The following is a 12,887-nucleotide window of genomic DNA, read 5'->3' on the forward strand; positions in this document are numbered from 1 at the left end:
TGTCCACTCCGGTATTTGTGTTTATCTCCTCAGTACAAAGGGCGGGTGTGTGCAGTCGAAACGGAAAAGTTTTTAGTCGCGCAAGGAAAAAGAAGACCGCTGCAGTTAGCAGAAATGATTGCGTCTAGTTTCAGGGATTGTCAGGTAAATTAACCAATGACCAGAGCTGCGTGTTATGTATTGGATTGCATATTATTATTGTTTAAATTCAATAGGCTATGATTATCGGGAAAGTAGAAAATAGGCTACATCCCACAGGTTGTTTCCTTCCATTAAGCTACTGCGCTGTTGATTGGCCATGCCAAATTTCAGATAGAGGTTAACTGTTTTATTTACAATGGATAAATGACATTTTACATTATTGTCCTGTCTTTTGTCGATAACATCAATGTGCATGACGGCAAGCTGCATAGGCTACTGTAACCTTTGTAGGCTACATTTTTATCGCGATAAACGATTTTCTATTGCAGTAGCCTAGGCAGTGAAGGTGTCTGTAGGCAATAAAAATGTTTAGAGTTTCATGAACTGTTGAAGTTAGATAGACTTTGGCCGAGGGACAATTTCCTCCACACACTAAAATCCCGCTTGATAACAAAAGTCTCCTAAGGCAAACCGATTAGTTTCCTCTCAAGGGACGTAAGGTTATTGTGATAAACGCTTTCTATTTCCTTAGGCTTGGAGGGCAGAGGGTCTACCATTGTCCACATCCAGCAATGAGGCCTGCAAAATGTATGATGCTATACTCACACAGGTAGTCATTTTATTAGCTCTGTCTACACACAAACACACACACATTTGTTTTACTATCTTTGTGGGGACCAAACAATTGATTCCCATGAAAAATCCTATTTTCCCTTAACCTTTATCCCTAAACCTAATTGTAGCCCAGCGGCGGTTGGTGCCGTTTAAGATTAGGGAGGATAGCCTTATTTCTATTACAGCATATTGGATGATATTGGATATTCCATTCACTCAGCTCTATGTAACAATCGATAGGTTTATGCTACTACATGATACTTGAATTTGCCCAATACCCATCATAAGGTAGCTACAACCTAGCCTACAAATGAACGTTTATAAAGTAAAGGTTGAGACAAATTAGAGTAATCAAGGTGACACATTCAATACCACCTTCATCTAGCTGATCTGGGGTGTAATCATTAGTCCAAACAGTTAACTAAAACGATAGTTTCTGTTGGATAAATTCAGGCAGGTCCATCCCCGTTTTGTTCCGTTTGCTTCAGTTTAATAAACGTTTTGGAATAAAAAACACCCCCGATCATCCGCACATACAGATTACATTTTCGTAGCAGCCGCATGCAGCGTCATCACTTTGCTTCTTGTATAATTCCTTCTTGCATTTACACTCTCTCCTTCTCTCACCTTTTCCCTTCACTTGTCACTTCAATGCCCAACACAACAGCTGTCTGTGACCAGGTGAAAAACCTCTCTTAAGCCCAACCTTCATACCATAACTGCTAACGCTAACCACTACGCAGCCTATATCGTTCTCACCGTATTAGCTAGCGTCATAGTCAACATAGCTACTAGAACGAACACGTTAGTAAACCCACAATCCAATCCATGTGTACTATCATGCAGTATAGCAAACAGTTTAGCAATTACACCGGTGGGCCTCGTGGCAATAAATTAATAAAATAGAAAGTTTACCTTGACTTAGAAGAGATGCAGTGTTGGCTAGTCTTAGCTTGCTGGCTAACATGAATAGCATTCCTCTCTGTTTGAGTCAAGTTGTTGAGTTGGCTAAATTAGCTGCATTATTTAGCTACTGTAAGAAGGTGAAAGGTAAGATAAAATACAATGAAATATAGCTAGCTCTCGCTTTCTCAGTCATCGCTGCTGCTTCTTAATTTAAGAAATTATTTTAACTGTTCAATTATTGTCTTTCTCTCTTTGAGTCATCTCACCACACGTTATGCACTTCAGTGCTAGATAGCTGTAGCTCATGCGTTCAAAACTAGATTCATTCTCTAAATCCTTTGATTGGATGAACATGTCAGTTCATGCTGCAAGAGCTCTGAAAGGTTGGTGGATGTCCTCCAGAAGTCGTCATGAGTACCGTGTAAGTCTATGGAAAGGGGTGAGAACCATGATCCTCCTAGGTTTTGTATTGAAGTCAATGGACCTAGAGGAGGATGGATAATAGCTGTCCTCCGGTTACACCATGGTGCTACCCTAGAGGGTTCTGTTGAGGCTGCTGTAGACTTTCATTGCAACTGTTTTAATCAGTTATTTGATGACCTGAATATAATTACACTGAACAAAAATATAAACGCAACATGCAACAATTTCAACGATTTTACTGAGTTGCAGTTCATATAAGGAAATCAGTCCATTTAAATTCATTAGGCCCTAATCTATGGATTTCACATGACGAGGAATACAGATATGCATCTGTTGATCACAGATAACTTAAAAAATAGGTAGGGGCGTGGATCAGAAAACCAGTCAGTATCTGGTGTTGCCACCATTTTCCTCATGCAGCGTGACACATCTCCTTCGCATAGAGTGGAATATTGTCCCACTCCTCTTCAATAGCCGTGCGAACGAAGCTGCTGGATATTGGCAGGAACTGGAACATACTGTCATACATGTTGATCCAGAGCATCCCAATGCAGTTCTTTTTTCAGACATTTTTAGCTTCCAAGAATTATGTACAGATCCTTGTGACATGGGGCTGTGCATTATCATGCTGAAACATGAGGTGATGGCGGCGGATGAATGACACAACAATGGGCCAAAGAATCTCGTCACTGTATCTCTGTGCATTCAAAATACAATTGTGTTCATTGTCCGTAGCTTATGCCTGCCCGTACCATAACCCCACCGCCAGCATGTGGCTCTCTGTTCACAACGTTGACATCAGCAAACCACTCGCCCACACAACGCCATACACGCTGTCTGCCATCTGCCCGGTACAGTTGACACCGGACTTCATCCGTGAAGAGCACACTTCTCCAGCGTGCCAGGGGCGATCGAAGGTGAGCATGTTCCCACTGAAGTCGGCTACAACGCCGAACTGCAGTCAGGTCAAGTCACTGGTGGGAACGACGAGCACGCAGATGAGCTTCCCTGAGACCGTTTCTGACAGTTTGCGCAGAAATTCTTCGGTTGTGCAAACCCACAGTTTCATCAGATGTCGGGGTGGCTGGTCTCCGATGATCCCGCAGGTGAAGAAGCCAGATGTGGAGGTTTTAGGCTGGCGTGGTTACACGTGGTCTGCGTTTTGAGTCCGGTTGGATATACTGCCAAATTCTCCAAGATGATGTTAGAGGTGGCTTATGGTAGAGAAATTAACATGAAATTATCTGGCAACAGCTCTGGTGGACATTCCTGCATACTAATTTCATGCTCTCTCAAAACATGAGACATCTGTTTATTGTCCCAAGCACAAGTTGCACCTGTGTAATGAGAATGCTGTTTAATTAGCTTAGTGGCTAGAGCTTTGGGCCAGTAACCGAAAGGTTGCTAGATCGAAAACCCAAGCTGACAAGGTAAAAATCTGTTCTGCCCCAGAACAAGGCAGTTAACCCGCTGTTCCTAGGCCGTCATTGTAAATAAGAATTTGTTCTTAACTGACTTGCCTGGTTAAATAAAAATTACAATTATATGCCACACCTGTCAGGTGGATGGATATATTGGCAAAAGAGAGAGGCTCACTAAATCGGTGTAAACAAATGTATGCACAAAATGTGAGAGAAATTAGCTTTTCATTGCATTTGGAACCTTTCTGGGGACTTTTATTCAGCTCATGAAACATTGGACCAACACTTTACATGTTGCGTTTACATTTTTGTTAAGTATAGTTGTATCAACAAAAATAGCCTTTTGTGACCTAACACTCACAATTTACTGACTTTGCTGATAGCTACTTTATTGAATAAAATGTACTTCGCTAGATGGGACAACCACACATCACAGTATCTTAAATGCACCAACTGTAAGTCGATCTGGATAAGACCGTCTGGTAAATGACTAAAATGTAAAAAGGATCACTTTTAATGTTTCACTTTACATTTTTGTGAAATTCACTGAGTAGGATGGTCCTCCCTTACCTCCTCTAAGGAGCCTACACTGTTGTAACCTTGAATCTAACCCCTAAGCCTAAAATGGCCTTTTTCCTTGTGGACAAAAAAAAGTAACAATGGTCATTGTGTATAATTGCTGACATAAACCTTACAACTTACCAGAGAGAGACATATGTTCCTTTTTGTGATCTGAACACATTCTGTTAAATTTTTCGGGGTTTGTGCGTTATCTTAAATCCCAGTATGTAACTTGGCGCAATGATGAGAACCTTGGAGGAGTCGAGGGATGCATGTCTGCAGTCAAGTCCGCTGACCCTGACTTTGGTATGTAAGAACATAGACTTCTGGTAATCAATTTTTCCTCATAAAAAGATAGCATTGTATGGGTGTTAAACCCTTAGTAGGCCTGCACAGAATCCTATTCAGCCTATAAAGATACATTATTAACAAGCACTCGAAAGGTTACTGGAGCATTAAGGCTATAGCAATGACACTCACTAGGCTACATTCAGGACTTCAGTCTAAATACAGTACAACATTGTAACATTGAGGACTAAGCTAACATTGAAGTGTAGTACAGTGCTGTGAGCGTCCCAGTCTGAAATCAACCCTAGCCTTATGTCAGGACACTTCTCATAGATCTGAACGGAGCGGATGGGTGTAACCAATCTGGTGGAAATTCTACCTTCCTTTCAGATGACGAGGTGGAGGCATGGTCATATTATTTTACATCCATACAATTCTTTCAGATCATTGAGAAGTGTCTAGGATTGGAGCTATGAGGTTGAATTCCAACTATCCGATGTTAAGTCTGAGGGTCTACATTTATCACGACTACTGTAGCTTTGGAGAGAATAGTGAATGAGTATCTAGGGGTTGACTAGGCCTTCAGACTTACCAAAAGTGTCCCTGTGCCCTGTAGTGATGGGTCATGTGATCAGCACGGGGATGGAGCTGGTGGGGACAGGGAGTTCGGTTCTTCTGAACGAGCGCCTGGCCAGCGCGGTGAAGAGGACTGTAGAGCTCGGCCAGATCCAGCAGGACATTACCACCAGGGAGAGGCTGCACGTCAGGGCCATGGAGCACTTCTCCAAGGGGTGAGAACCAGGGAACCACTGGAGATCTGAGAGCGATCTGGGTCTGTAGCCACAAAACATCTCAGAAAAAGTCCTAAACGACAACAAACACCCAGCTAACGGTAGGTTTTTAGGCTGATGGAAGTACACTGCCCAGACAAACTCTAAGCCAGGAGTAAAATCAACTCCTATAAGTTTCTCAGCTGGTCATCCCGACAGTTTGAGTTACCGCAAAGGAAAGCTGGTGATGACGCTCTGACTTTGTTGCAAAATGATGGGGAATATCCAATTGCTGTACGACATCGCCATCTGTGGACTCTATAGGTAATGTTCTTCAGACAACCACGTGAATGTGACTACATCAAATGTTGCAATGGTAAAATGTTTGATCTAATTGTCACCTGGCACGATCACTTTGCCTACTCTTAATTATTGCCTAATATGTTGGCCTGCATAACCAATGCTGATGGTTGTTAAAAGCAGAATTTGGACAATAATACCGTCAACACACTTGTCACTCCCGTTTAACATCTCCAAATTGCTTTGGTACAATAGGGGTGTATTTATTAAAGAAACTGTTTACCGTTTTAAGAACTAAACGGAACGAAGCGGGGAGGGCCCTACCTGAGTTTGTCCAATAGAAACTCTTGTTTGCATTTTCCATTTGGAGTGACTGGTTTCTGTTGCAAGATGTTTTGCAAATCGGCATAATGATTACACTTGCCGATAATGTTGCATACAACGTTAACATAAGCCCTAGATGACTTCAATTGCCCAACTTCTAGGCATACCCAATGTAGACATCTTTTTTTTAACAATGATGTTGTGCTCCAAAAGGATAATTTGAAATAACATGATGTAGCTAATTAAATAATAAAAAAGCCAGACATGTTTATTAGCTTAGTGGTTATAAGTATTCAGGTATATATATAATTTAATAGGCCTCGTGAAATCATAGTCGGAAGTGCAAGATGTACAGTACCAGTCAAAAGTTTGGACACCTACTCATTCAAGGGTTTTTCTTTTACATTCTACATGGTAGAATAATAGTGAAGACATCAAAACTATGAAATAACACATGGAATCATGTAGTAACCAAAAATGTGTTAAACAAATCTAAATCGATGACTGCCAAGAGTGTGCAAAGCTTTCTCTCAACCAGCTTCATGAGTTAGTCACCTGGAATGCATTTCAATAACAGGAGTGCCTAGTTAAAAGTTCATTTGTATAATGTCTTTCCTTCTTAATGCGTTTGTGCCAATCAGTTGTGTTGTACGGGTGGTATACAGAATATAACCCTATTTGGTAAAAGACCAAGTCCATATTATGGCATGAACAGCTCAAATAAGCAAGGAGAAATGATAGTCCATTATTCCTTTAAAACATGGTCAGTCAATGCGGAAAATTTCAGTAACTTTTTAAGTTTCTTCAAGTGCAGTTGCAAAAACCATCAAGCGCTATGATGAAACTGTTTCTCATGAGGACCGCCACAGGAAAGGAAGACCCAGAGTTACTTCTGCTGCAGAGGATAAGTTCATTGGAGTTACCTGACTCAGAAATTGCAGCCCAAATAAATGCTTCAGAGTTCAAGTAACAGACTGATCTCAACATCAATTGTTCAGGGGTAACTACGTAAATCAGGCCTTCATGTTAGAATTGCTGCAAAGAAACCACTACTAAAGGACACCAATAATAAGAAGAGACTTGCCTGGGCCAAGAAACACAAGCAATGGACATTAGACCGGTGGAAATCTGTCCTTTGGTTTGATGAGTCCAAATGTGAGATTTTTGGTTCCAACCGCCGTGTCTTTTTGAGACTCAGAGTAGGTGAATGGATGATCTCCGCATGTGTGGTTCCCACTGTGAAGCATGGTGTGGGGGTGCTTTGCTGGTGACACTGAGTGATTTTATTTAGAATTTAAGGCACACTAAACCATCATGGCCGCCTCAGCGATACGTCAGCCCATCTGGTTTGTGCATCATTTCATTTTCAACAGGAAAAGTGAGTGATGGAGTGCTGCATCAGATGACCTGGCCTCCACAATCACCCAACCTCAACCCAATTGAGATGGTTTGGGAGGAGTTGAACAACTGAAGGAAAAGCAGTCAACAAGTGCTCAGCATATGGGGAACTCCTTCAAGATTGTTGGAAAAGCATTCCAGTTGAAGCTAGTTGAGAATGCCTCGTGTGCAAAGCTGTCAAGGAAAAGGTTGGCTACTTTGAAGAATCTAAAATATTAATTATATTTTGATTTACACTTATTTTGTTGGTTACTACATGATTCCAAATGTGTCATTTCATTAGTTTTGATTTCTTCACTATTATTTCACAATGTAGAAAATAGTAAAAAGAAAGAAAAACCCTTGGAGTAGGTGTGTCCAAACTTTTGATTGGTACTGTAGGTCTAAGTTAATTATGGATTGATCATATAGAAGTATCAAAACCATTATTTTAAGAACTCCAAAGAATTTGCATGTGGTGGAGGAACCACTGACTCGCTGCATTTTTCTATTATCAAGACACCTGCTAGTAACACTTAACTGGTTAGGATAGCTCATGTGGTCTCCTAAATATCTGACTAGGTGTGACGCTGATGACGAAAGAAGCTTCATGCATAGATTTTTACCCGTAAGAGTAAAATGTCTCTATCCTCCCATCTTCTACTCGGGAGACTCTTAGTGGATACGGGCCCTGATTTACTTTATTGCTCCCAGGGGACAATAGAACTGTACCTGCACTGATATTGAGGTCCAAATTTTGGACAGCAGAAGAGATTCCACAAGCGAAAACAAAACCACATCTGTTTGGCTCGTCTTGTGTAATAGCCTTGGAACAGGGTCAAAGGAATACCCTGGAGAATTGAGGTCACCCAGCAAAACAGACCATTCACACACCAGTATCTTTGTTTTTACCAGGCGACTCGGCCTTATGACTTGGTCACATGCTTCTAAAAACAGTTCCTTCCTTAAGTCTACAAATACATCTAAGCTATAGAGAAATAATATGAATCTCCAAGAGCACAATTAAGTAGCACAACTCCAATCTAAAACCAAGGTAACATCTCTCATTTGATCTGATGTTGATTTGCTTTCATTGCGTTCCTGTGGTTTTAATGTGACTTAAGACAACAGAGAATAACTACTGTCTGTCCCCTGTAGGAATTTCCCTAAGGCGTGTGATGTTTGGGAGGAGATCCTGGTGGAACACCCTACTGACCTGCTCGCCCTGAAGTTTGCCCACGACGGCTTCTTCTACCTAGGGGCCCAGATCCAGATGAGAGACTCCGTGGCCCGGGTGCTGCCTCACTGGAAGCCCCACATGCCTCTCTATAGGTAGGTGCTGCCTCATTGGAAGCCCCACATGCCTCTCTATAGGTAGGTGCTGCCTCATTGGAAGCCCCCCCCTCTCTATAGGTAGTCATTACACAATTGCACATGGGTCTTTTTTTTACTCTGAGGATATGCAATTGTTAGCTGTACCAAGAGGGTCATGGCATTTACACTGAACAAAAATATAAATGCAACTTGTAAAGTGTTGGTTTCATGAGCTGAAATAAAATATCCCAGAAATGTTGCATATGCACAAAAAGCTTATTTCTCTGATTTTTGTGCAATTTGTTTCCATCCATGTTAGTGAGCATTTCTCATTTGCCAAGATATTCCTTGCCTGTCAGGTGGACGGATTATCAAAAAGCTGATTTTAAATAGCATGCTCATTACACAGGTGCACCTTGTGCTGGTGACAAAAGTCCAGTCAAAAATGTGCAGTTTTGTCAAGTTTTGGGGGACTGTGTAACTGGCATGCTGACTTCATAAATGCACACCAGAGCTGTTGCCAGAGAATTTCATGTAACTCTTTCTACCATAAGCGGCCTCTAACATTGTATTACAGAATTTGGCAGTATTCCCAACTGTCCTCACAACCCCAGACCACGTGTAACCACGCCAGCCAAGGACCTCCACATTCTGCTTCTTCACCTGCGGGATCAGCTGCGATCAGCCAACGGGACAGCTGATGAAACTGTGGGTTTGCACAACCAAAGAATTTCTGCACAAACTGTCAGAAACCGTCTCAGGGAAACTCATCTGCTTTCTCGCCATCCTCACCAATGTCTTGACCTGACTGCAGTTTAGCGTCGTAACCGACTTCAGTGTGCAAATGCTCACCTTCTATGGCCACTGGCACGCTGGTGAAGTGTGCTCTTCATGGATGAATACCAGTTTCAAATGTCCCGGACAGATGGCAGACAGTGTGTATGGTGTCGTGTGATTGAGCGGTTTGCTGATGTGAACAGGGTGCCCCATGGTGGCAGTGGGGTTATGGTATCGGCAGGCATAAGCTACGGCTATTTGAATTCACAGAGATATCATGAGATCCTGAGGCCCATTGTCGTGCCGTTCATCCGCTGACATCATTTTTCAGCACGATAATGCACGGCCCCATGACGCAAGAATTTGTACATAATTCCTGGAAGCTGAAAATAGTGGTTCTTTCATGGCCTGCATACTCACCAGACATGTCACCCATTGAGCATGTGTGGGATGCTCTGGATCAACGTGTTCCAGTTTCCATTAACTTCGCACAGTCATTGAAGGGAGTGGGACAACATTCCACAGGCCACAATCAACAACCTAATCAACTCTATGCGAAGGAGATGTCGTGTAGCTTTTAAGGGATCAGACCAACAGATGCGTCTCTATATTCCCAGTCATGTGAAGGTCATAGATTAGGGCCTAATGAATTCATTTCAATTGACTGATTTCCTTATATATATGTTTTTTTCAAGTACTGAGATGCAAGGTTTCAGTCAGATATAGCCTTTGTAATACTGTATTTTTCATATCATGTGAACTCTTGAGGGCCATTCTTGTTAAATAACTCTTAGTATTTCATCATAGGCTCCCTCTCGGCTAGACAGTAATTGCCTCTGTATATAAGTGTTTACTGTGATCAACAATCACCGCTGGCAGTCAGACCATGAGTCCCAACAGTCGATTTCAAATCGAATGATCCCATTTTCAACCTTTTTTTTTTCTCTTTTCTTTTTTCCCCCGAAAACAAATGGATGGCTATTTTATTATAGGGCGTTATAATTCATCCTTAAATGCACTACACGAATATTGACCTAGCTAGCTTGCCTCGGGTCTGCTATTGCTGTAGCACTGCTTTAATACTTGCACTTTCTTTGCTTTTTCCTGCAGCTACCTAAAGGGCTTATATTCCTTTGGACTTCTGGAGACTCATTTTTATGACCAGGCTGAGAAAATAGCTAAAGAGGTGAGATGTTTCTGGCGGTGTCAATTTGCCATGGAAATGATTTGGAGCTGTAAATCATTAATTCTGTCGTCATGCAACGATGACCTCCGCTGGTTAAATTGTCCAACCTTGATGGCAATCAAACCACATTCAGAAGATGTCTATTACTGTGCAGACGTTTCTGTTGCGTAGGCAATCAACTAGACTGACCAATGTGCTACCATGAGGTAGTTCAATCTACAATCTTCTCCTCTAACCCTCAGGGCCTGGCTCTAACCCCGGAGGATGCCTGGTGTGTCCACTCTGTAGCCCACGTCTACGAGATGAAGGCTGAGGTGGAAAAGGGCCTCAAGTTCATGGAGAGCACAGAGAAAGACTGGGCGGTGGGTTTTCATCACGAGTCCATCTGCTGCATGTTGTGTCATTCAACACCTCAATATGGCCTGGTACCAGATCTGTTTGTGCTGACTTCCCAGCTCCTTGAAAAAAAAACCCACCTTTTTTATTTAACTAAGCAAGTCAGTTAAGAACAAATCCATTATTTACAATGAAGGCCTACTGAGGAACAGTGGGTTAACTGCCCTTTTCAGTAGCAGAACGACAGATTTTTACCTTGTCATCTCGGAGATTCAATCCAGCTTCCTTTCAGTTACTGGCCCAACGCTCTAACCACTAGGCCACCTGCCGTCCCAACTCCTATAGTCATTGTCATGCCAATGCATACAGCTCTGGCACCAGGCTAGGCTTCAACTATCTGTGTAAATACGTAATTAACTTTGACGTTTTAATTTGCAGGGATGTGACATGCTAGCCTGTCACAACTACTGGCATTGGGCACTATACTTCATCGAAAAGGTACAGATTGTAATGAGATACTCCAATCGCAATTTATATTTGTTGTACCTTTCCGTGGGTTCTCTGAAGTGTGAAGTTGATTACAGTTGGACATGTTTGTATTAGTGTGCATTATCTGTGTAATTAACTTTAAGACTTTGTTTTTGTTTCTGTTTTCTCCCCCGCAGGGAGATTATGATGCAGCTCTGAACATATTTGACAGCCAGGTTAGTGCTCTTAATAAGTTCTCATCAAGACTAATTTGGCCTCGCAGATGGCGTACCAAAGGCCTTCCAAGAATCCTACTGTAGCAGCACTTACTGTATGGGAGCAGAGTTAAAGCTATATGGTGTGGTTATGTTGTGCTGCAGACTGGGGGTCAATGTGTGTCATTCAGGTCTAAAGTCAAAAATAGAAGTTCAATCGGTTTTTGTTCACAACATGATTGCGGTGTGGTATTTTTATGGGCAAAGAGTAAATCCAAAGCGAATGGGGGGGATCAGTGCTGTAACTAAGGTTGCTGCAGAGAGTTTCAGACCTCACTAAAACTCCAATGTTTCAATATCTAGTGGAAAGCCTTCCCAAAAGAGGGGAGGATGTACTTACTTTTGGGTGGGTGGGACACAACTACTCATTCCAGGGTCTTTATTTTTACTATTTTCTACATTGGCGAATAATATTGACGACATCAAAACTATGAAATAACAAATATGGAATCATGTAGTAGTCCTGTTGAAAAACAAATGATAGTACCACTAAGTGCAAACCAGATTGGATGTCGTAGAGCTGCAGAATGCTGTGGTAGCCATGCTGGTTAAGTGTGCCTTATGAATTCTAAATAAATCACTGTCACCAGCAAAGCACCATCACACCTTCACGGTGGGAACCACACATGCGGAGATCATCCATTCACCTACTCTGCGTCTCACAAAGACACAGCGGTTGGAACCAAAAACCTAAAATGTGGAGGACAGATTTCCACCGGTCTAATGTCCATTGCTCGTATTTCTTGGCAAAAGCAAGTCTCTTCTTATTGATGTCCTTTTAGTAGTGGTTTCTTTGCAGCAATTGGACCGTGAAGGCCTGATTCATGCAGTCTCCTCTGAACAGTTGATGTGTCAGTTACTTGAACTCTGAAGCATTTATTTGGCCTGCAATTTCTGAGGCTGGTAACTCTAATGAACTTAATCTCTGCAGCAGAGGTAAATTTGGCTCTTCTTTCTTGTGGCGGTCCTCATGAGAGCCAGTTTCAGCATAGTGCTTGATGGTTTTTGCGACTGCACTTGAAGAAACGTTCAAAGTTCTTTAAATGTTCCGTATTGACTGACCGATGGGCTGTTTCTCTTTGCTTATTTGTTCTTTCCATAACATGGACTTGGTCTTTTACCAAATAGGGCTATCTTCTGTATACTACCCCTACCTTGTCACAACACAAGTGATTGGCTCAAACGCATTCAGAAGTTAAGGAATTCCACAAATGAACTTTTAAGAGGGCACACCTGTTAATTGAAATGCATTCCAGGTGACTACCTCATGAAGCTGGTTGAGATAATGAGTGCAAAGCTATCAAGGCAAAGGGTGGCTACTTTGAGGAATCTCAAATGTAAAATATATTTTGATTTGGTTAACACTTTTTATATATATATTTTTTCCTCTTACAACATGATTCCA

General features: G+C 41.9%; 1 protein-coding gene across 1 annotated transcript in view; it reads left to right on the forward strand.

Moving 5' to 3' along the window:
- Positions 1–12,887, forward strand: part of ttc38 (tetratricopeptide repeat domain 38) — a 20,535-nt gene continuing 7,648 nt past the window's right edge. Inside the window, exons 1-9 of the mRNA XM_042323278.1 lie at positions 1–144; positions 674–751; positions 4,292–4,373; positions 4,972–5,146; positions 8,285–8,458; positions 10,328–10,403; positions 10,646–10,765; positions 11,178–11,237; positions 11,405–11,443. Coding sequence (XP_042179212.1) covers positions 115–144; positions 674–751; positions 4,292–4,373; positions 4,972–5,146; positions 8,285–8,458; positions 10,328–10,403; positions 10,646–10,765; positions 11,178–11,237; positions 11,405–11,443 — 834 coding nt within the window. The 5' untranslated portion in view covers positions 1–114. The remainder of the gene's footprint in view (positions 145–673; positions 752–4,291; positions 4,374–4,971; positions 5,147–8,284; positions 8,459–10,327; positions 10,404–10,645; positions 10,766–11,177; positions 11,238–11,404; positions 11,444–12,887) is intronic.

Source organism: Oncorhynchus tshawytscha, linkage group LG06 (genome assembly GCF_018296145.1).
Source record: "Oncorhynchus tshawytscha isolate Ot180627B linkage group LG06, Otsh_v2.0, whole genome shotgun sequence".
Lineage (NCBI taxonomy): Eukaryota > Metazoa > Chordata > Actinopteri > Salmoniformes > Salmonidae > Oncorhynchus > Oncorhynchus tshawytscha.